Source organism: Mus musculus, chromosome 12, assembly GCF_000001635.26.
Source record: "Mus musculus strain C57BL/6J chromosome 12, GRCm38.p6 C57BL/6J".
Taxonomy (NCBI): domain Eukaryota; kingdom Metazoa; phylum Chordata; class Mammalia; order Rodentia; family Muridae; genus Mus; species Mus musculus.
The window spans coordinates 76,162,546-76,184,356 of NC_000078.6; the positions used below are offsets into that span (position 1 = coordinate 76,162,546).

Sequence of the window (21,811 nt, forward strand, 5' to 3'; positions counted from 1 at the left end):
CCACCACAAATTAAGTACAAGTTGATATAGTTTCCCAATGTCAAAAGACCTAAGTTTAAAAATTATATTTCCAAAGTTGATAGGATTTAACCATGTAATGATTAGATATTTCTACATGTCAACTTGAGAGATAGAAGCTGGAAGAGTTTAAAGCTACATAGTTAGTTCAAGGTCAAGTTAAACAGCTATGCAATGTACAAAAATAAAAATAAAAAGATAGTCTCAACGCTATCAACACTTTGGTAAAAAAACAAAATGAAACTCTCAGGGGACTGGGAGTGTGGCTCATCTGTTAGAGTCCCTGCCTAGCACGCAAAGCCCTGGGTTCCATCCACATAATCTGGGCATGACAGCACACTGCTGTAAGCACAGCACTAGAGAAGTAGTCACTAGCGGATCAGAAGTTCATGGTCATGAGTTCAAAGTCAGCCTGGGCTCCAGGAGACCCTGTCTCAAAACAAAACAAACAACAACAAAACTCATTCACGGTTCACTAATAGAAAAAATAATGTCTGTGCCTTTCTAAAAAATAATTGAAAGACACCTACCAAGAATTTTAAACATTAAGGCAATTATGGCGGCTTACATATGTAATCTAGGCACTTGGGAGATGGAAACAGGAGGTTCAGGAGGTCAAGGCCAGCCACAAATTTGAGGTCAGCTTGGGTTATATGAGATGCCCACCAAAAATGGGAAAAGAGTGGAGACGGTGGGTGGAAACTTTAAACATTAACATGACATTCGGACCTTACCATTTGGAGACTACATCCAGAGGAAAACGTTTTCCCAATGTTTTATAAACAAATATAAATCATAGCATTATCTGAAACAATAAAAATAACCGATAGTATCTTCAACACTAAAGACAAAGCAATTAATCTATAAGGCTGAATGTTAAGGACTGTGAGAAAAGCTTTTAGACCTTCAACAACAGGAAATGTCTGCCAATCCCATAATGTGAGAAAGAACACCAGGGCTAGAGAGATGGCTTGGTCAGTAAAGTATAAGGACAAGCTTAAAGTGACTTAGTCACAGAGCATGAAAGGCCCAAGTTTGATCCCTGGCACCAATGTAAGAGCTAGGATCACCTCTGTAACACCAGCAGTGGGTGCAAGAGGACCCTCAGAGCTGCCTGGGTGGCAACTGGTCCAATAACAAACTCTGACTCTAAAAATAAGGTGAAGAGAAATTGAGAAAGATACCAAATGATGACCTCTAGCTTCCAAAGGGGCATGTACACACAGTCATACATGTATGCAAATACACACACTCACATGTGTACATGCACATAGGTTCACACACACATACAGAATATATCTCTACGCATCGTGTGAGCCCAATGCTTTTTACAAATTATCATTCAAGAAACTGGTTTTGTACCAGTAATGAACAAAATAGAATACACTGCATTGTCTTCCTGTGTCGCACAACCTAATACACAGTTCCACTAATACTCGTTGAAAGAATTTCAAAAGGAAACAGAATTAAAAGAATAAGCTTTTAAAAATAAGCCAAGCCCTAAGCTAGACCAGAAGTGGTAAGGAACCCCTGTCCTTGATCCCTTCTCTGTGCCCCACAGCCCAGGAGAGAAACTACAGGGTTTGGTCTGGTGGTGCCTCACTCTGTGGAGAGGTCAGCGAGTCTGGTCTTGATGGGAAACCTGGCACCACACAGCCCCACTGCACTAAGATGTAGGCAGTTGGCACCACACAGCCCCGCTGCACTAAGATGTAGGCAGCTGGCACCACACAGCCCCGCTGCACTAAGACGCAGGCAGCTGGCACCACACAGCCCCTCTGCACTAAGATGTAGGCAGCTGGCACCACACAGCCCCACTGCACTAAGACGCAGGCAGCTGGCACCACACAGCCCCACTGCACTAAGACGCAGGCAGCTGGCACCACACAGCCCCACTGCACTAAGACGCAGGCAGCTGGCACCACACAGCCCCACTGCACTAAGACGCAGGCAGCTGGCACCACACAGCCCCACTGCACTAAGACGCAGGCAGCTGGCACCACACAGCCCCACTGCACTAAGACACAGGCAGCTGGCACCACACAGCCCCACTGCACTAAGACACAGGCAGCTGGCACCACACAGCCCCACTGCACTAAGACGCAGGCAGCTGGCACCACACAGCCCCACTGCACTAAGACGCAGGCAGCTGGCACCACACAGCCCCACTGCACTAAGATGTAGGCAGCCTGCACCACACAGCCCCACTGCACTAAGACGCAGGCAGGCAGCTTTACCGACCAAGTTGGCAAGGAAAGTTGAAAACCATGAAAATGAAGAATGGTAAATGTCAGGAAGTACAGTGTGGCTTAGGGGCATAGCGCAGTTGGTAGAGAGCCTGCCTCACATGCAGGAAGCAGCCCTGGGTTCCATGTCCAGCGCCGAACAAACTGGGCTTAGTGGTGGATGCCTATGATCACTGTGGAGGTGGAGGATCCTATGTTCAGGATCTTTGATGACTAAATAATGGATTCAAGGTCAGCCTGGGTTACGTGGAACCTTGTCTCATAAACAAACCAACATTAAAGTTAAACGCCAGCCCACCGTCATGACATAAGCATACCCTATATTAAACCTAGGAAAAAATGAACAGATAGACATTCTTTGATGAGCACAGATTTTTTTTTCCTAGCACTATCTTTACAAGGTTGTAAACAGATATCTTTTCTGGCCCCTATAATCTTAGGGTTCTGGAGTAGAAACAAGCAATCCAGACATCCATACACCCCCACTCAACCCACTCCCAAACACACACTCATCTAAGCTGCTCACGTTCACAAAGTGTAAGCCAGCCCAAGGGTGACATTTATATCAGATCATCTCTGCAAAATTGCTTGCAAGCCAAAGTGTAAATACTAGAGGAATGATTTATCATAGTCTTGTACCTTGAATGCTTCTTTTAAAAAAGGCCTTACATCCTTCACAGGACCAGACACCGTAATGATACCCAGATGCATAATCACTGCAGACGGCGCAGAAGTGAGCATCCCTCTTGGCGCTTGGACTAGTAACAGGGCTGGCACAACCGCTCCCGCCAAGCTTCCTCTTCAGGGTCTCTCTGGGGGAGCAGAGAACACAGCCATTGTCAAAGGACACAACAAGAGAGGGGAAGGGCTTGGCAGAAAAAAAAAATAGCATGAACTTGGTCAAATTTAATCTCTTTGCCTTCCAGAGCTAGGGATAAATATGTTCCAGGAAACCTGATATCAGATCACAGGGAGCTCCATCGCAGTGGAGACTGACATTTAAGAGCCTACGTGGTGAGTCCAAGCCCTCAGAGGCTACGAAGAGGGCAGCTCAGGGCTGGGCTGGGATCCGTAGCTCTAAGAAGGAATTGTCCAGCAGAGGAGCAGCAGGGGCAGCTGCACACTCTGCCCATGGGCTGATTTGCCAGGACATGTTTCTTTTGGGGAGGGAGATAGTAGAGCTATTGCTAGTTCAGAAACGATAAAAACAAACTTCACCCTTTAAAGAGAGATATGTTAAAAGCACTTGTCTTCAGCCACAACCTACAGTTTTTATATTTGTTTCTTTAGCTTACCAATAAATAAAAATATTAAGGAGAAAAAATAAATTATTGTGTATTTTCTTAAAGGTTGTTTTGGTTTGGCTTGGTTTGGTTTGGTTTGGTTTGGTTTGGTTTGCCAGAGGTTCTGGGTTTGGGGGTACAGCAGGTTAGACCCAGAGCCTTGAGGATGTTAAACATGCCTCTAGTACTGAGATGGGCCCTCCAGCTCCTGTCTCCTCTAAGATTTATAACAATATTTGAAATATTGTTATAATAATAATAATATTATTATTGTAAATTATTTTTATATAAATATTGTTACAAATTTTTTTTTGTTTTGCCTTGTCTTTTGAAACAGGGTCTTTCTATGTAACCCTGGCTGTCCTGGAACTCACTATGTCGACTAGGCTAGACCTGGCTTGTGAGTGCTGGGATCAAAGGTATGCACCATCACACCCTACAAGTAATGCATTTAAGAGTCAGTGTGCCCTAACGTGGTTCTCTCTTCCAGCCCTCCGTTTCTTCCAGTCACGCATTCATATGTTCTCCTCTCTCTCAACAGCCATCGGTAGAGTCGAAAACCTTACAAATTAGACAGAAGCAATACATCACGTGGCCATGCATTCAGAGTTCAACTTGTGTTAACTTCAGATCTTTTCAACAGAATCCTACAGTTGGTGTCTCATTGCCCCTGACAAAGCACCACCTCAGCTCATCACTAAAGCCTGTGCCCGTTAGCTTTCCTGGCTTTGCATGGCTACTTCGTGGAAGTTGTAGTGTTACCATGGCTACGTTCATCCTGGAGACAATTTGTCATCAACAGTAAGTAACCTGTCATTTTACACTAAGACTCTAATCTGACTGTGAAAAGCAAACCAAACCAAACAAACCAAACAAAAGAAAACAAACCACTTAAAACCCAACACCTTCACCTAAACCAAACGGATACAAGTTTGATGTTTGCTGCATAAAGAGACGATTATTCATTATGGTGAACTCTCTCCATAGTGTCCATCCATAAGCGCAACATTTTAAGAACTAGAATGTCAGAGCAGGACAGAGCAACATGTCTCCAGTATCCTAAGAATGCAGGTGACAGAGTAAAGACCTTTTCTAACATGTCTTTCTTCATGCTAACCTGTAAAGAAAGGATCAAGCCACCACCCATGGTTTACAGGGCTTTACCTGTTTACAGGCAAGGTGTGTTCTAGTGATCTTGCTTCACACCAAGGACTCTTTTGAGGTTCTGCATAGAGAAGCGATGATTGGCAGTGGGTGGCTAAAGGAGAGAGGTGTCCAGAAGTTGGCCATAGCACATTTGGGCTTGCAGTCTGGCGAACAGGCCCACCTTCCAGGTTACCGGTGCTGCTGGGAACACTGTAGTTCATCACAGCAGGACTGTAGAATGTCATGGCTGAGTATTCGTGACGGCTCTCTACATAGGAGGAAGGGATATAGATGGGACCATGCTCCAAGGGTAGGATGGACTGGCTACAGTTATAAGAAGCAGGGGAAGTAAGGCTTGATGGTGAGTTTTTGATCTCCATGTCTTGCGTAGGTCTCAGCTGAGAAAAATCCTTGTGAGAAGAGGCACAGATGGACATGATGCTCTCAGAGACTCACGGGCAGGTGGAATGCCTGCAGAGGAAAGCAGATGATATCCAGTTAGTTCAAGCTGCCGGAGTAACTAAGAAGTATTCATTTTAGCTAGGGGCAATGGTGCTTACATATAATTCTAGCACTCAAGGCAGCTGAGGCAGGGGGATTTCTAGTCCCAGGCCTGCTTGGACTACAGAGATGCAGTCTCAGAAGAAAGAAAGAAAGAAAGAAAGAAAGAAAGAAAGAAAAGAAAGAAAGAAAGAAAGAAAGAAAGAAAGGAAGGAAGGAAGGAAGGAAGGAAGAGAAAGAAAGGGAAGAAAGAAAGAAAGAAAGGAAAGAAAGGGAAGGAAGGAAGAAAGGAAAGAAAGAAAGAAAGAAAGAAAGAAAGAAAGAAAGAAAGAAAGAAAGAAAGAAAGAAAGGAAGGAAGGAAGGAAGGAAGGAAGGAAGAAAGAAAGAAAGAAAGAAAGAAAGAAAGAAAGAAAGAAAGAAAGAAAGAAAGAAAGAAAGAAAGAAAGAAAGAAAGAAAGAAAGAGAGAAAGAAAGAAAGAAGAGAGAAAGAGAGGGAGAGGGGGGAGAGAGAGAGGAAGAGAGAGAGCTCAGCAGTTAAACACACTGACTGTTCTTCCAGAAGTCCTGAGTTCAATTCCCAGCAACCACATGGTGGCTCACAACCACCAGTAATGGAATCCAATGTCCTCTTCTGGTGTGTCTGAAGAGAGCAACTGTGTACTTACATACATAAAATAAAATAAATCTTAAAAAAAAAAAAAAAAGAACAGCATGGGATATACGAGATATTTGAGATGTAACTCAAAAAAAAAAAAAGAAGAAGAAGAAGAAGGAGGAGGAGGAGGAGGAGGAGGAAAAAGAAAAGGGAAGAGCAGACAGAAAATGGGCTCAGTGGATAAAAGTGTTTGCTGCTCAAACCTGATGACATGAGTTAATTCCAAAACCAACCGTGGAAAGAGAAAATCCCTGAAAATTGTCTTACAGAGGCACACACATACCACAACACCTGTGTGCCCGCTCTCCCTGTCTCCCTGTCTCTCTCACGCATGCATAGGGCTTTTTAAAATTCTAGTGTCTGTGCTACCTTAATGAGGTCACACACATATTAGTAGAAGACTATAAGTGTGCCCTGGAAGATGTCTATGAAAGCATGACCTACAGGTGGAAACGCACGGTGTACAGCTCCCATTCTCTGTTTTATTGACCGTCTTTTGAGAGGGGCTCACAAGCATTCATGCTGTCCTCAAAATACTTATGGAACCAAAGATGACCTTGAATTTCTGATCCTCCCGCCTCTATCTCCCTCCCACGTGCTAGGATTATATGAATTCACCACCGTGCTGAGTTTGAACATACAGGGATTAAACTCAGGATCCTACACTTGCTAAAGGAGTACTCTATCAACAAAGCCACACACACCCCACTCACTTCTTATTACTCCGTTGCTGCTGATGTCAGCTACAAGAACTTTTTAAGATGTTGTTATTTTATTTTATAGGTATGCCTGTATGCCTCATGTATGCCTGGACCCTACAGAGGCATCAGGATCCCCTTGAACTGCAGCTGCAGATGGCTGTGGACCACCATGTGGATGTTTGGAATTGAATCAAATGCAGGTCATCTGAAGTAGAAGCTAGTGCTCTTAACTGTTGAGCCATCTCTCCAGGCCTCAACTATGAGAACTTTAAACCACAATAACTTATCACAAAATTACTTTTGGATTTAAAAACACGGGAATGCATAAATGTTTTTTTCCAAATAACTACGCAAGGTCGACTGTAAGCTGTTACTGAAAAATAAGCCTAAAAAGGGGTACATCAGTGAGTGAGACTATTATAGTTTTAACATATTCAAATATGCGGTAAATCTACAATAACAAAAACGAGAAATTTATCATATGAATCATCTATCTGACCACGGTAATTTTGTCAGTCTAATGCCTCTAATCTTTAAAAGCAACAGTCAATATAGGATTTATACAATCAATCAATCAATCAGTCAATCAGTCAATAAAAGATGTGCTGTAAAAACAAACAGAGCTCGATACTAAGCTCAATAGAGGGTGCTAGAGAGACGCCATGAGACAAAGAGGCTTACTCCAACTTCTGGCCCTGGTAGAGACAGGCAGTATGAAGGTGAGAATCCAGGGTGGAGCTTGCCCCAGGCAAAGGTCCAGAATGAAATCTCTCAGCATCACTGCACTCTGCAAGGCAACGACCTTCTCATAGGCACCTCTCTAGACTGTGGCCCAAAGGATGAACACTGCAGAGTCATCTGTTGTACAAGACTCTTCCCCCTGGCATCCTGCATGCTCCGAGCGAAGACCTTCTGCCCTTGAGAGAATCCAGGTCCCCACTTTGCGTCCATGTCCTGGTTTCTGGCCAGCCACTGAACTGCATTTTAGAGAGAACCCATTGCTTTATTGGCAACCCAACCCTAGATCCTCTAAACAAGCTGAATATCACTGCAAGTGGATAGCCAAACCTCACCTTGCCTAGCAAGTTCTAAACTCCTTCAGAATTGTCCTTCCTTGGGTATTTTCCCTCATCCTTAAGGGGCTAAAAGAACCTCTGCATAGTTTATACTTATCTCTTCTTATAGTTAGGATTTCTTTGCATTCAATTTTCCCTGTTCAAGGTGTCATATAACTGTGAGCACTGGTTTGACCCAGACTGCTACACCAACAGAAAAAAACAATCCAAAGACTCAAAGGTAGGAGAAATTTGGTGGATAATAAAGAGGAGAAGCATCAATGCTCTTAACCACTGAGCAGTCTCCTGACCCCCAGTGCAAGCTTAACCCAGCCCTCACTGAGCTGTATCTTCAGTATTTCAGCTCTGAGATCATACATACTTCAGTATATTGCTTGCCTGCTTCATCTGAGCATGTCTGACGCTGCCAAATCCTAAATCAAAACACATCTAAAGAACTTTAACAATAGACTTTAAACAGCACACCTTCTATCAACTGAGAGCAAAATACATTAAGCTCTTGGAAGGCATAGCGAATGTTGTATTTATACACAACATTTGGAGGTAGTATTAAAATGTAAATTTCTTGAACACTACAAAAAAGTCTAAAAAGCCAAAGTGGAAGGTCCAATTTTAACAAATAAAAACAATGTCCAAAAATGAGTACAGTCATTATAGTATATATGCTACCTTCCTTTCTAAAGATTTATGTATTTATTTGTGTGTATGTGCTGGCACATGCATCTGTATACACACATACAGGCCAGAGAGGGTGTTGGGTGCCCTTCTCTGCCACTCCCTATCCATTCCTTCTCCTTCTGAACCTAGATCTCAAGTTTTTCTCTGCTAGGCTGTAAGTCAAAAACTCCAGAATCTCTCTCCTCTCTCCATCCCTGCTGGAGTTGAGACTGCAAGCAAGGGATATGTAGCTTGTTACACCACTGCTGGGGTTCGAACTCTGGTCCTCATGGTTGCACATGTAGTCACTGGGTCACCTCTCCAGTCCTGCCTTCTTTTGGTTGGTTTGTTTGTTGAGGCAGTGTTTCATGTAACCCAGGCAGGTATTGAACTTGCTCTATTACTAATGAGAACCTTGAATTCATCCATTTTCCCAGGTCTGCAATTATAGATGTACACAAGCATACCGAGCATATGTGGTGCTGTGGATCAAGCCCAGGGTTGTCTGCATGCCAGGCAAACACTGTGTGAACACTGAGCCCTATTCCAGCCCTTTCCAGTTCATATGGAGTCTACTGAAATGAACCGGGTATGGTGGCACACGCCTGCATTCCCAGCCCTGGAATGGCAGAGGCACAAGTTATGGCTGCACGCTGGGGGCCAGCTTGTTCTGCATACTGAGTTCCAGGCCATCTAGAGCTATGCACTGTGACTCTGTTTTGAAAAAGAAAAGAAAAGAAAAGAAAAGAAAAGAAAGGAAAGGAAAGGAAAGGAAAGGAAAGGAAAGGAAAGGAAAGGAAAGGAAAGGAAAGGAAAGGAAAGGAAAGGAAAGGAAAGGAAAAGAAAAGAAAAGAAAAGGTCATCCAACAAAAAGAAAACCAGAAAGATGCCACCAAGTCTTTCTTAGTGTAACCCTCCATAACGAACAAACATGGTACTCTGAATCGTCATAGGAAAACTAATGAAACTTAGGAAATTGTAGGCCAAGAGAACAGGGCATTTCAAATAAATTTGATCAAAGGACTTCAAGATAATACCAAGTGAACAAAAAATATAATTAAATGATTTGATAAAGTTTTAGCATCGTGATCAAAGAGGGTCTCACTGAATTCACAGGCCCTTAGCTTTTCATCTCCAAAAGAAATCTAGTTAGCAGTCCAGCATCCGGAAGCTCAGTGGGTCCCACTGAACGTCCATCTGTAACTCAGTAACAACCATCTGAAACCTCTGCTGTGTTCCTTCTTATCGGGCCTCTTATTTAAGATTTACTTATTGTTAGCTTCCGTGTAGGAGTGTTTTGCCTGTGGATGTCTGTGTACTGAGTGTGTATCTGGTACCCAAAGAAGCCAGAAGGTCTCCTGGAGCTGGAGTCACAAATGGTGATGAGCCACAATGGAGGCACTGGGAATTGAACCCTGGTCTTCTGAAAAAGCAGTTCCTTCATCAGGCCTTTAAGATTGAGGAGATAACTCAGCAGTAAAGTGTTTGCTCTGCAAGCATGAAGATCCAATGCAATCCATGAGTGACATTCCATACTAGATGGACAGGAAACTCTGTCTCCAAAAAACAGGTAGATGGCTCCATGGGTAAAATCACTTGCTTCACAAGCTGACCAAGTTTATTCACCAGAATCCACGGGAGAATGAGAGAAAAGTTGTCCTCTAACCTCCAGACACGTACAGCGTTATTGTATGTATATACCCATGCTCTAATAGATACCATGCATGCATACATACATGCCCATATGCATACATACATACATACATACATACATACATGCACTACACATGCAAAACAACAACAATAATAACAACAATAATAATAGATTCAAATGCTGACACCATTGCATACACTAGCAAGATTTTGCTGAAAGGACCCAGATATGGCTGTCTCTTGTGAGACTATGCCGGGGCCTAGCAAACACAGAAGTGGATGCTCACAGTCAGCTAATGGATGGATCACAGGGCTCCCAATGGAGGAGCTAGAGAAAGTACCCAAGGAGCTAAAGGGAACTTCAACCCTATAGGTGGAACAACATTATGAACTAACCAGTACCCCTGAGCTCTTGACTCTAGCTGCATATGTATCAAAAGATGGCCTAGTCGGCCATCACTGGAAAGAGAGGCCCATTGGACACGCAGACTTTGTGTGCCCCGGTACAGGGGAACGCCAGGGCCAAAGGGGGGGAGTGGGTGGGTAGGGGAGTGGGGGTGGGTGGGTAAGGGGGACTTTTGGTATAGCATTGGAAATGTAAATGAGCTAAATACCTAATAAAAAAAATGAAAAAAAAAAAATAATAGATTCAAGTGGCCTGGACAGATGGCTCAGCGGTTAAGAGTACTTGCTACCCTTTCAGATGACCGGAGTTCAGTTCCCAGCATCCACATCAAGTGGCTCACCACTGCCTATAACTCCAGCTCCAGAGGATCTGACACCTTCCTCTGGCCTCCACATGCATATGCACATACCTGCACATACACACATCCATATACATACATAAATAGAATATTTAAATACTAATAAATTAGATTTTTTTCAAGATGGACTGTACCTGAAGAAGAGCAGCACCTGAGGTTATCCTCTGGCTTGCACATACATGCACATACACATATGTGTGCAAGTGTATACTCACACACACACACAAAACAAAGTAGTGAACAGTCACATGGAAAGATATGAACACAAAGTTTAAAAGCAGCAGAGAACTGGTTCCATCATCCTCATCACCGGCAGCCGAAACACACCCCTCAGATTGGCGGTTCAGATGGCCCTGTCAGGTACACAGCACACAAAAGCAAGTGCCGAGATCACTCAAGTCACCAGTCAGCTGCCACAGTGACACTGCCTAGAAACAAGAGCTCTCAGTGCTAGCATATCACTGATCAACTGCTCTAGGTTTTCTACCAAGTCCCAGTGCACTCAGTGTTGTGGAGAACCACTGCTGGGTGGATGGTTATTAGAACAAGGGTTGCCCTCTGGCTGAGTATCTTCTGACACATCCAGATTCATGTCACAGCCAACTGTCAGATGCATCATGGATGACTGGTAACATGATCACCCATGAAAGATTTTTTTCTTCCTAAGTCACAATCTCTGAAAAGTTTTTGTACACACAGGGTTATGCATGGTGGGCTGAGGTACTGGCCAGGAAAAATACATTTTGGATCTTAGGCTGAAAAATAAGTAATGTTTTAAGATGTCCTAAATATTGACAGTGGCTTTATGAGAAGAAAAAGATTGGCCCCGGAAATAACATGACATTCGGAAATGAGTAGACAGACCTCTGTATCTAGAGTTACCATCCAGCCTATAATCATGTGTATTCCGGCCCGGTGCACAGAGCACAGCATTGGATCCTGGGCTGCACAGTGACGGGTCTTAGACAAGTCATATCAACTCCTCAACCTTCCCTGTCGTCTTCCGTAGAAATGAGAAAGTATTAAGGAATGTACATTTCCCCAGTGCACTGGGGAAGTGTATGAGAACCTTCCATGAGGTTTACTGTGGAAGGTTTTACTTATTATACTGTGACGAGGTTGAAGCCCGCCCACTGACATGCCACCGGGCACAGCTCTCAAGATGGACAATTTAAAATAAAATGCTTTCTGATTGTGAAGGCCTTTGCTTCTGAATATTACTTTTTTTTTTTAAACTTGCGTTTGATGGAAATCCATCGTGTCAAGCAGTCTAACTAGCTGGGTCGTTAGGACCCTGTCTGCTCCGTGTGTGCAAAGGAGATGCCACCTCCTGTGAGGCCCATATCTTGGGCCCACGGATGCAAACAGCTTTGACAGGCAACCTCCATTGTTCTTCCAGCTGCCCCTACCCCCTCGGCGAAGCATCCCATTCGCACACCCCACACCTGTGTTCCCCAACAGAAGTAAAAACTCACACCCACAGACGCCAGAGAGAATTTCATAGCCAAGGAAAATATGTATAAATACATTTCTATCCTTGCTCCTTTCTTTTCTAAGACAAGCTCTCATGCAGTCTAGGCTAGCATAAAAATTTGCTATATAGCCACGGTTGTTCCTAAACTCCTGACCTTCCTGCTTCCGTATTTTGAGTTCTAGGATTACAGGCAAGAAGCGCCACACTTGATTCATGTGATGCTGTGGATAGAGGCCAGGGCTTTGTGCATGCTAGGCAGACTATCTACCAACCGACCTACATCCCTGGACCCTTACAGAGACCTCTTAGGCACCAAGTGCTCTTTCTGTGTGCTGCTGGTTAGCAGTTATTTTCTTTACATGGATCTCTTCCGAAGGAAAATACTAAGTCCCTCAGTCAGTTTCATGATAGGAACAAAGGAAACTTACTCTAAAGCAACCATAAAACTGGCCACTAATAACTGACTTACACGCAACTCTTTAAAACTGAGTATGTGTCTTCCAAAAGGAGAAAAAGCTAACTCTTCTCTATCACGAATCTTCGAGTGGTATTTCTTCTAAAAGCTTCAATGCAACTGTCGGAAAAACAATGTTGCAATAAGTAGAACTTTTTCAAATTTCTATAACAATGTACTAAACACCAAATTATGAAGTCTAATAGCCAAATGTTCTGTTTTCAAGGGCGTTGCATATATAGTAGAAACAACTTTCCTGCAAATGAGTGTATTCCTCGGAATTTTATATAATCACTTTATAGTCATTCCATAAAGTGACTCAAAACATCAACTAAAATTTTAACATGAAATATCATTGCCTATTGGATACACATTTAATAAGAATTACAGTGTTTTAGTCTTTAAAAGGGACATGAGGTCTATTAAATGCTAATTTATATATTTGATATATTGAATTTAGTACTAAATTTCACATTTTTATATTAAAAATAAATCCTGAGAAACGTTCAATCTGACTAGATCCATTTGGGTTCCTCAGACCCACCTTGGAATTGTCTTCTGCATGCTTTTTGTTGATTTCAAGCATTTATATATCTTAGGCAAGACTTAAAGTGTTGTCTTTAAAACTGCTCTTGAAATAAGAATTTCAGATTCATCTAGACATCTATTGAACATAAAATGAAATCCTAAAGTTTCTGCTTTAACCCTGACTGATAAAACCTCATCTTTTACTTCATATAGAATGCTGTAGAGAAATGGTCTCAGCCTTCCTAGTGGGGCAATTTCTTTAATACAGACCCTTGTGTTATGCTAACCTCCAACCATAAAATTGTTTTCATTGCTACTTTATAACTGTAATTTTGCTGTTGTTATGAATCATAATGTAAATGTTTTTGGAGATCGAGGGGAGGGGGGGGTGTCTCAAAGGGGTCGCGACCCACTGGTTGAGAACCCTTACAATCAGACTTGCTCTGGTAAGAAAATGAAGCTACTGATTACACTCTTCTTGTTGTCACTATATATCCTCTTTCTAATCTTTCCTTTCACTCTTTAAATAACATTTACACGGAGAGAGGAAATATCCACCATGAGCCGGATCATTATAGTAACAATGAAATTTCAAGTGATGCTTACAAAAACACTTGAAATAGAACAAGACATAAACATCTTTCCTCGAGGGTACTATGTGCCAAACACAAACCTGCCTTCTAAATCCTAAGTTAAATTGTCACGCTTGCTTTCTGAATAGCGCTCAAATTCATAGTTTTGTTTTATACACACACACACAGACACACACACACACACATACCAATATTCACTCTTTCCACTATGAAACTGTCACCACAGGTAATCAGGAAGAAGCAACAGTTAGATTCCTCTTCAGCATATAAGAGAAATCAGATTTAATCTTTCTCAGACTATCCAGGAAAGAAGTTAAACTCTATTTCTGACACGACTAAGGATTGCCAGTCGACAAGCCATGATCACCTGCCTAAGATAGGCATATCTTCCCTGGTCCACCACACTCAAGCAAGAAGCGTCATCATCGTATCCACTGCTAGGAAAACCACAGGAATTTTCTTCCTTTAAAATGAAATTATATTTATATAACTAAACCAAAAGTCAGTAAAAATTTCTGTTTCCGGTAGTGTTCAGAACAGTTGCATACATGCCCGTGCCCCAACCCTCCCCCCCCCTTTTTTTTTTGTTCTATACTCTGCCGGCTTCCCACAAAGTCAATTAAGCCTCACTATGAGCAAAGGGACACTTACCTAGCGGGTGGACATTCTCTCTTTTGCATTCTCTAAATGCAGACACGTACTTTCCTCGGTCCCTGAGCGGGACTCGCAGCCACTGGTTGTCGCTCAGCCTGCGGCGGCTGCCAGACTCTACTGCAGACCCGGATGCCAAGGGATGCCAGTGGCCGCACAAGCCGCTCCCTCCAGGCCAGCTCCCCACCTCCTCTACTCCCAGGAAGTTTCAAGAGGTGGTTGATGCTAGAAGCCTGGGAGAAGGCAGGGACCCGAGAGTGCCTTTCAAAAGGGCCAGCAGCTGGAGAAGCTGCAAAGACTGCCCACGACTAACGAACGAACGTTAGTGCGTCTTTCTTTTAAAGACCTGGAAAGAGTGTGGGAGGGTAGCTGAGAAGCCCACGTGACCACAAACCGGGAGCCAGAGATCTCAGGCACTCCCGCGCCGTGCAACCAGATCCACTGGATGTGGACCTCCAGCCACTTCACAGTCATCCTCTAGGGACACCCCGCTTCCAATAGACTGACGATGAAGGATCGAGATGGGGGCCCGGGAATGGGAATTTCTGACCAGATCCCCAGGGATTCTGGACTTAACCGCGTGCGTCCAGGGACCACACTTAATCCTGTTTCCATACTTTGACCTACGTGCGTGTCATTAAATGCTTAAGTTTGACAACTCTCCTTGAGAAGCATGGGCCAGGCCCCGGTTTCGGGTAATAGCACCGAAATTAGCAGTAATAACGAAGTAATGAAGGCAGATTCCTTTGCAGGGAGTGTTAGCTTGTGCTCCAGAAAGGCAAGGCAATGGGGCTGGAGGTGAAGGTTTGAACGCTCATCTATCAGCGGCTGGCGATGGAAGCCGGGAGAGAAAACGAGTTGTTTTTTGTTTTGTTTTGTTTTGTTTCGTTAAAAAAAAAAAAGAAAAGAAAAAGAAAAAGAAAAAGAAAAAGAAAAAGAAAAAGAAAAAGAAAAAGAAAAAGAAAAAGAAAAAAAGGCAATGGGTTAGGTCCAAGATCCCGCGAGCCTCCTGGAATTCACCTGGAGAAAATCTGCCTGCGCTTTTACAGGGGCGGAGAGGGTCTCTGGCGCCCCCTGATGGTAGATCTGATCCTCCCAGCTCAATCGCTTAGCCTGGAAGTGACCCTTCTACACAAAGGCTGAAACCATACCTTATAGTCTTTGAGGAAACAACTGGCTTTAAGGCAGCCTTTGGTGGCAAAAGTTAAAAGGAAAACAAATGACCTGTAGGCCAACCTGGTGTCACTGGTGTACCTAATTAATCGTCAAGCCATCCGCACACATCACGGGGATGTTTGTGAAGGATTTTAAAGATCTACTTTTTATCTTTTAAATTATGCACACATGGGTATGTACACAGGCGTGCAGATGTCTACGGAGACTATAGGTGCGGGATTCCCTCCTGCGTATGGGTGCTGGGAACAGAATTAGGCTTCTGTACAAGAGCAGCAAGCTATCTTAACAGCTGAGATGTCCCTTCAGACCCAGAATGTGATTCTTGGTGGACGGTACTCTAATAGAAGAAAACCGGGGGGGGGGGGGGGGGCGGGGGGGATTTGGAGGGAAACTTATACAATGTCAGCCTCAACATTTTGGGTGTAACCAAAACGCCTTCGGGGACCTTTCTGAGGCCCGGGTTTATGAGTGCCACAGGTAGGCACCGCAGACTACATATGTGGAGAAGCACGGTCTTTATAGACTATGAGCAAAGGCTATACCAAAAGTTTCGCTGCTGCCGGGCGGTGGTGGCTCACACCTTTAATCCCAGCACTTGGGAGGCAGAGGCAGGCGGATTTCTGAGTTCGAGGCCAGCCTGGTCTACAAAGTGAGTTCCAGGACAGCCGGGGCTACACAGAGAAACCCTATCTCGAAAAAAACAAAAACAAAGCTCGCTGCCCCCATTCATCCCATGTACAGGTTTCATTTAAGCTAAAAGTCCTGGGTTCTCTCCATTTGTGAGATAGAATGTCCCTGTCCTTTTAGGAAAGGTAGAGTGGATGGGAGAGTGGGTAGCTACTGAGTCCATCCTGGTGAGGATAGGCAAGGATGAGATTAATACTTCCCAGTCTGCACGTCCCTGTGTCCTTTCCTGTGTGTCTGTGTGTCCTGTGTCACTCAGTCCTTCCTCCTTTCCTGCCTTGGTAGAAAAGTTGCAGTAGCGATCTTAAACAAATCAGTTCATTTAATGATACTTTGTTAACAAGATTCATCTGGAGGGAGGCCAGGATAGCTCAACCAATAAATGAACTTGCCGAGCTAGTCTGACAGACCAGCGTTTAGTTCACAGAACCCAAGGAGGTGGAAGGATTTATGTAAGAGCTGGGCTCAGTTCCAGCACCCACATGGCGACTCACAATTACCTGTAACTCCAGTCCCAGGGGAGCCAATACTCTCTTCTGACCTCCAGTCACTAGGCACATATATGGTACACATACTTACACACATGCCGGCTAAACACCCACATACATAAAACTAAATAACTAAAATTAAAAGATGGAAGGAGAGAAGGAGGGACCCAACTCCAGAAAGTTACCAAAAGTTACCCTGATTGCCACCCAAAGCGCATGGCATACACACACCCACATTCACACACACATTATATACACATACACTAATACATTTTTAATTTTAAAAAATCATCTACAGTGGAACATCCATGAAAGGATCTCAACCCAGAGCCAAGAGGCAGGTAAAGGTGGTGTGAGGGAGAGAAAGCTGACATCTATGAAGTATGTGTACCAAGCCAGACTGCACAGCTTCCTCTGTAATCCTCATACCGGTTCCAAGGGGCAAGTAAGACTGGCTCCGCCTTCCAGATGAGAACAGAGGCTCACAGAGCTTACATTCACTACGGGAAGCTACAAGATAAAAAAAGAAACCAGTAGCCACAGTGGTTCTTATACACAGTGGCCACTTATGGACACTGAACTATGCATTGTGTATGCGTGTGTGTGTGTGTGTGTGTGTGTGTGTGTGTGTGCCTGTGTGTGTGTGTGCCTGTGTGTGTGTGCCTGTGTGTGTGTGCCTCTGTGTGTGTGTGCCTGTGTGTGTGTGCCTGTGTGTGTGTGCCTCTGTGTGTGTGTGCCTGTGTGTGTGTGCCTGTGTGTGTGTGCCTGTGTGTGTGTGCCTCTGTGTGTGTGTGCCTGTGTGTGTGTGCCTGTGTGTGTGTGCCTGTGTGTGTGTGCCTGTGTGTGTGTGTGCCTGTGTGTGTGTGCCTGTGTGTGTGTGTGCCTGTGTGTGTGTGTGCCTGTGTGTGTGTGCCTGTGTGTGTGTGCCTGTGTGTGTGTGCCTCTGTGTGTGTGTGCCTGTGTGTGTGTGCCTGTGTGTGTGTGCCTGTGTGTGTGTGTGCCTGTGTGTGTGTGCCTGTGTGTGTGTGTGCCTGTGTGTGTGTGTGCCTGTGTGTGTGTGTGTGCCTGTGTGTGTGTGCCTGTGTGTGTGTGTGTGCCTGTGTGTGTGCCTGTGTGTGTGTGTGTTCACTAGATTTTCATTGCCGTGATAAACCCCATGGTCAAAAGCAACTTGGGAAGGAAAAGATTCATTACAGCTCACGGCTGTAGTCCATAATGAAGGGAGTCCAAGCAGGAACCTGGAGGCAGGAGCTGATGGGAGACAATGCAGGGGCACTGCTTACAGACTTGCACCTCCCAGCTTGGCCCAACTGCTGTCGTTTGCAATCCAGAACTACCTGCTCTACAATGGGCGGGGTCCGTCCCCATCAATCTTTAACCAAGAAAATAGCCCACAGGCTTGCCTACAAGGCAGTCTTATGGAGGCATTTTCTCAATTGAAGTTAGTTCTTCTCGGGTGACTGTAGCTTGTGTCAAGTTGGCAAAAAAACTAACCAACACGTGTATATGTGTCACCTTTTTATTTTATACATAATGGCTATATAAAATACATTCTTTCTTTTCCTTCCTTCCTTTTATATTTTATTTTTAAATTTTTTTGGAAGAGTCTTGTTATGTAGCACAGGCTAGCCTTGAACTCACTATGTAGCCCAAGTTGCTTCCAAATTCAAATGTGCAATCCCCCTGTCATATCTGCCTACAGAGCAAAGTCTATCATTAATTATCCCAATTTTATGAATGGGAAAATGGATATCCATGAAGAGTAAGTGACCTTCCTAAGATCACACAGCTTATGAGTAGCTGAGAAGGATTTGAACCTAGGACCTAGCCCAAAGTCCTGTCCTGTGTCTGTTTAAACCACATCTACAAAAGCCAGGTGTAGATGTGGTTTATGCCTTTAGTCCCAGAGATCAGAAGGGAAAGGCATGACGATCTCCCAGTTCAAGGCCAGCCTGGTCTACAAAGCAAGTTCCAGGACAACCAGGGCTACAGAAGGAAACCCTGTCCGGAAAACAAACAAACAAAAAAAAAAACAATAAACAAACAAATAAAATTAAAACAACAACGACAAAAGTTCCCGCACATCCACAATGGATCAGCAATAATGCTGACTCAAGATTTGCTCTGTGCAGAACCCTGATGCCTCCTACAGATAAAGCCTTCCTCAGCATCTCTTGCCACCCCATCAATCCCAGAAGTGGAGCCCCGGACTAGGTGTCATACTTCCTCAGAAAGTGCCCTGCTCACGGGGCAGCATGTTCTTCTCTTTAAAGACCCTCACACACCCACAGCTTACTGCTTATTACACAAGACATATCATTGCAGAACATCTGAAGCAAAGAGAATGAACGGAGGAAAGGAAATTGCCTCTCTGACTCACCCTGTCCGTCAGAAAAGATAATGGTACCCAGATGGGTGCTTTGTCTGCTTGAGTGACAGTAAGAAGGGTGATTATCCTCCAGTCTACCTGAACCACGACCAAAAAACGAAGGAACTCTTGAGACAGTGGATGCCAATGGTTAGACCAAAAAGCATCCTGCAACCTGTGATAACGATGCTTTCGCTTAGCAGGGTCACAAGCTTGTCTCTATCTCATCCCCAAGCTGCCCAGTAAAGCGATCACGTGATGTGACAGAAGAAGGTCTCTTCTCCCCTAAATACGCTGTAACAGAGACTCAACACCTTACTAGTAAACCTTCAGGAACAAAGCAGTGAATTATTAAAACTCAATTGTGTTACATATGATGAGCAGCATCAATTCAATAGCTTGTTTCTGCTGCTGTTTTTGGTGCTAAGGAGGGAGCCTGAGTCTTTGATGATGTCACGCACCTGCAAGGAGGGAGCCTGGGGCTCCTGCTTTGTCGCTGAGCCCCATTCCCAGAACACACACCACTTGTTAATGATCGGATTTGTTGTCTATCCACTGGTGTTCATGATGACTCTAACTAGATCAACTTGGAGCATGACATGGGTGATGGTGGAGAAAGTAAAGAATCCTGGTTATAGCGGGGCCGGAGCGAGTTCGGAAGCCAGCGGGGCCGGAGCCAGAGGGGCCAGAGCAAGAAGGGGGAAAAAAATCCTCTTTATAAAAAATGTACAAATTTGCAAGGAGGCATAAAAGTGGATTCACCGCCGTCTCATCTTGCCTCTTCTCTGATGATGCTCTGCCTACTTCAAAAGACAGCACTGGCTCCCTCCGCCCTGCCTCTACAGACATCGGCCCTGCGGCCTGCGCACCCCACCTCACTGCAGTGTGCAGTTCAGCCTTGACACCCACTGCACTGTCCGCGTCCTCCACAAGCCCACAGCACCCACTTTGCCCATTCAGCCATTCACAAAGGCATCGATTTGGAAAAGCAAAGGAAAACGGACAGGGTAAGCGTTTCTGTAAGAAATAATCAAAGAAGTAAAACAAACAAAAGACTGTTCAAGGCAAGAGAGAAAAAGCCACCACAAACGAACTAAAGAGGATGGAGGGACCCTAAAAACAACAACAACAAACCCATACAAACCGCTAGGCAGGCATCATGCTAAGGCATGCCTTTGGATTGGTGGTCTTTCTGTTGAGTATATCTGGAGGATTTGTGCCCTGAGATGTTCTCTTCTGCTCTAAGCACAAAATCGGAATTCCACATTTGTGATTAAAACTTGCTCTGTTTCAAGAGGATCAGAAGCTGTAGAACACACACTCGTGGAGTTTAGTCACTGCAGAGCAGTAACACCTTCCTTAGTGATGATCAGCCACAATGGCGCTGCCTAATGTAGCATGCTAGGGTCCTCTCCGCTGCCTAGACCAACATGGTGGGCCAATATGGTGGACTAACGTGGTGGACCAATGTGGTGACCCAACGCCTTTAATGCCAGAACTCAGGAGGCAGAGGCAGATGGATTTCTGTGAGTTCAAGACCAACCTGGTCTACAAAGTGTGTTCCAAGACAGCCAGGGATACACAGAGAAACTCTGTCTTGAAAAATCAAAAAAGAAAGAACAATAGACAGACAGGCCAGAAGGAAGGAAGGAAGGAAGGGAGGGAAGGAGGGAGGGAGGGAGGGAGGGAGGGAGGGAGGGAGGGGAAAGAAAGAAAGAAAGAAAGAAAGAAAGAAAGAAAGAAAGAAAGAGGAAGAAAGAAGGAGAGAAAGAGAGAGAGAGAAAGAGAGAGAAAGAAAGAGAGAAAGAAAGAAAGAAAGAAAGAAAGAAAGAAAGAAAGAAAGAAAGAAAGGAAGAAAGAAAGAAAGAAAGAGGGGCTGGTGAGATGGCTCAGTGGGTAAGAGCACCCGACTGCTCTTCCAAAGGTCCAGAGTTCAAATCCCAGCAACCACATGGTGGCTCACAACCATCCGTAACAAGACCTGATGCCCTCTTCTGGTGTGTCTGAAGACAGCTACAGTGTACTTACATATAATGAATAAATAAATCTTTAAAAAAAAAAGAAGAAGAAAGAAAGAAAGAAAGGCAAGATGGCTCAGCAGGTAAGAGTACTGACTGCTGTTCTGAAGGTCCTGAGTTCAAATCCCAGCAACCACATGGTGGCTCACAACCATCTGTAATGAGATCTGATGCCCTCTTCTAGTGTGTCCGAAGATAGCTACAGTGTACTTAAGTATAATAATAAATAAATCTTTGGGGCTGAGCGAGTGGAGTTGACTGGAGCAAGCAGAGGTCCAAAAATTCAATTCCCAACAACCACACGAAGTCTCACAACCATCTGTACAACTACAGTGTACTCACATACATTAAATAAATAAATAAATATTTTTTTTTTTTAAAAAAGAAAGAAAGAGCCAGGCGTGGTGGCGCACGTCTTTAATCCCAGCACTCGGGAGGCAGAGGCAGGCAGATTTCTGAGTTCGAGGCCAGCCTGGTCTACAGAGTGAGTTCCAGGACAGCCAGGGCTATACAGAGAAACCCTGTCTCGAAAAACAAAAACAAAAAAACAAAAAAAAAACAAAACAAAAAAACAAAAAAAGAAAGAATGAATGAATGAATGAATGAATGACTTTGTACATGGCTAAAGGAGGAAATGGAGGTAAAAAACTGGTGTTACAAAGGACCTATCAATAGA

General features: G+C 44.2%; 1 protein-coding gene across 3 annotated transcripts in view; it reads right to left on the reverse strand.

Moving 5' to 3' along the window:
- Window positions 1-14,714, reverse strand: part of Esr2 (estrogen receptor 2 (beta)) — a 56,841-nt gene extending 42,127 nt beyond the window's left edge. For all 3 annotated transcript variants that reach the window (NR_104386.1, NM_010157.3, NM_207707.1), the window contains exons 1-3: window positions 14,402-14,714; window positions 4,712-5,164; window positions 2,904-3,076 (exon numbers count right to left, since the gene is read on the reverse strand). Coding sequence is in view for 2 of the 3 variants with exons in the window: in NM_010157.3 (NP_034287.3) it covers window positions 2,904-3,076; window positions 4,712-5,130 (592 nt within the window). In the remaining variant the exon portion in view is untranslated. The remainder of the gene's footprint in view (window positions 1-2,903; window positions 3,077-4,711; window positions 5,165-14,401) is intronic.
- Between the last annotated feature and the right edge of the window lie 7,097 nt (window positions 14,715-21,811).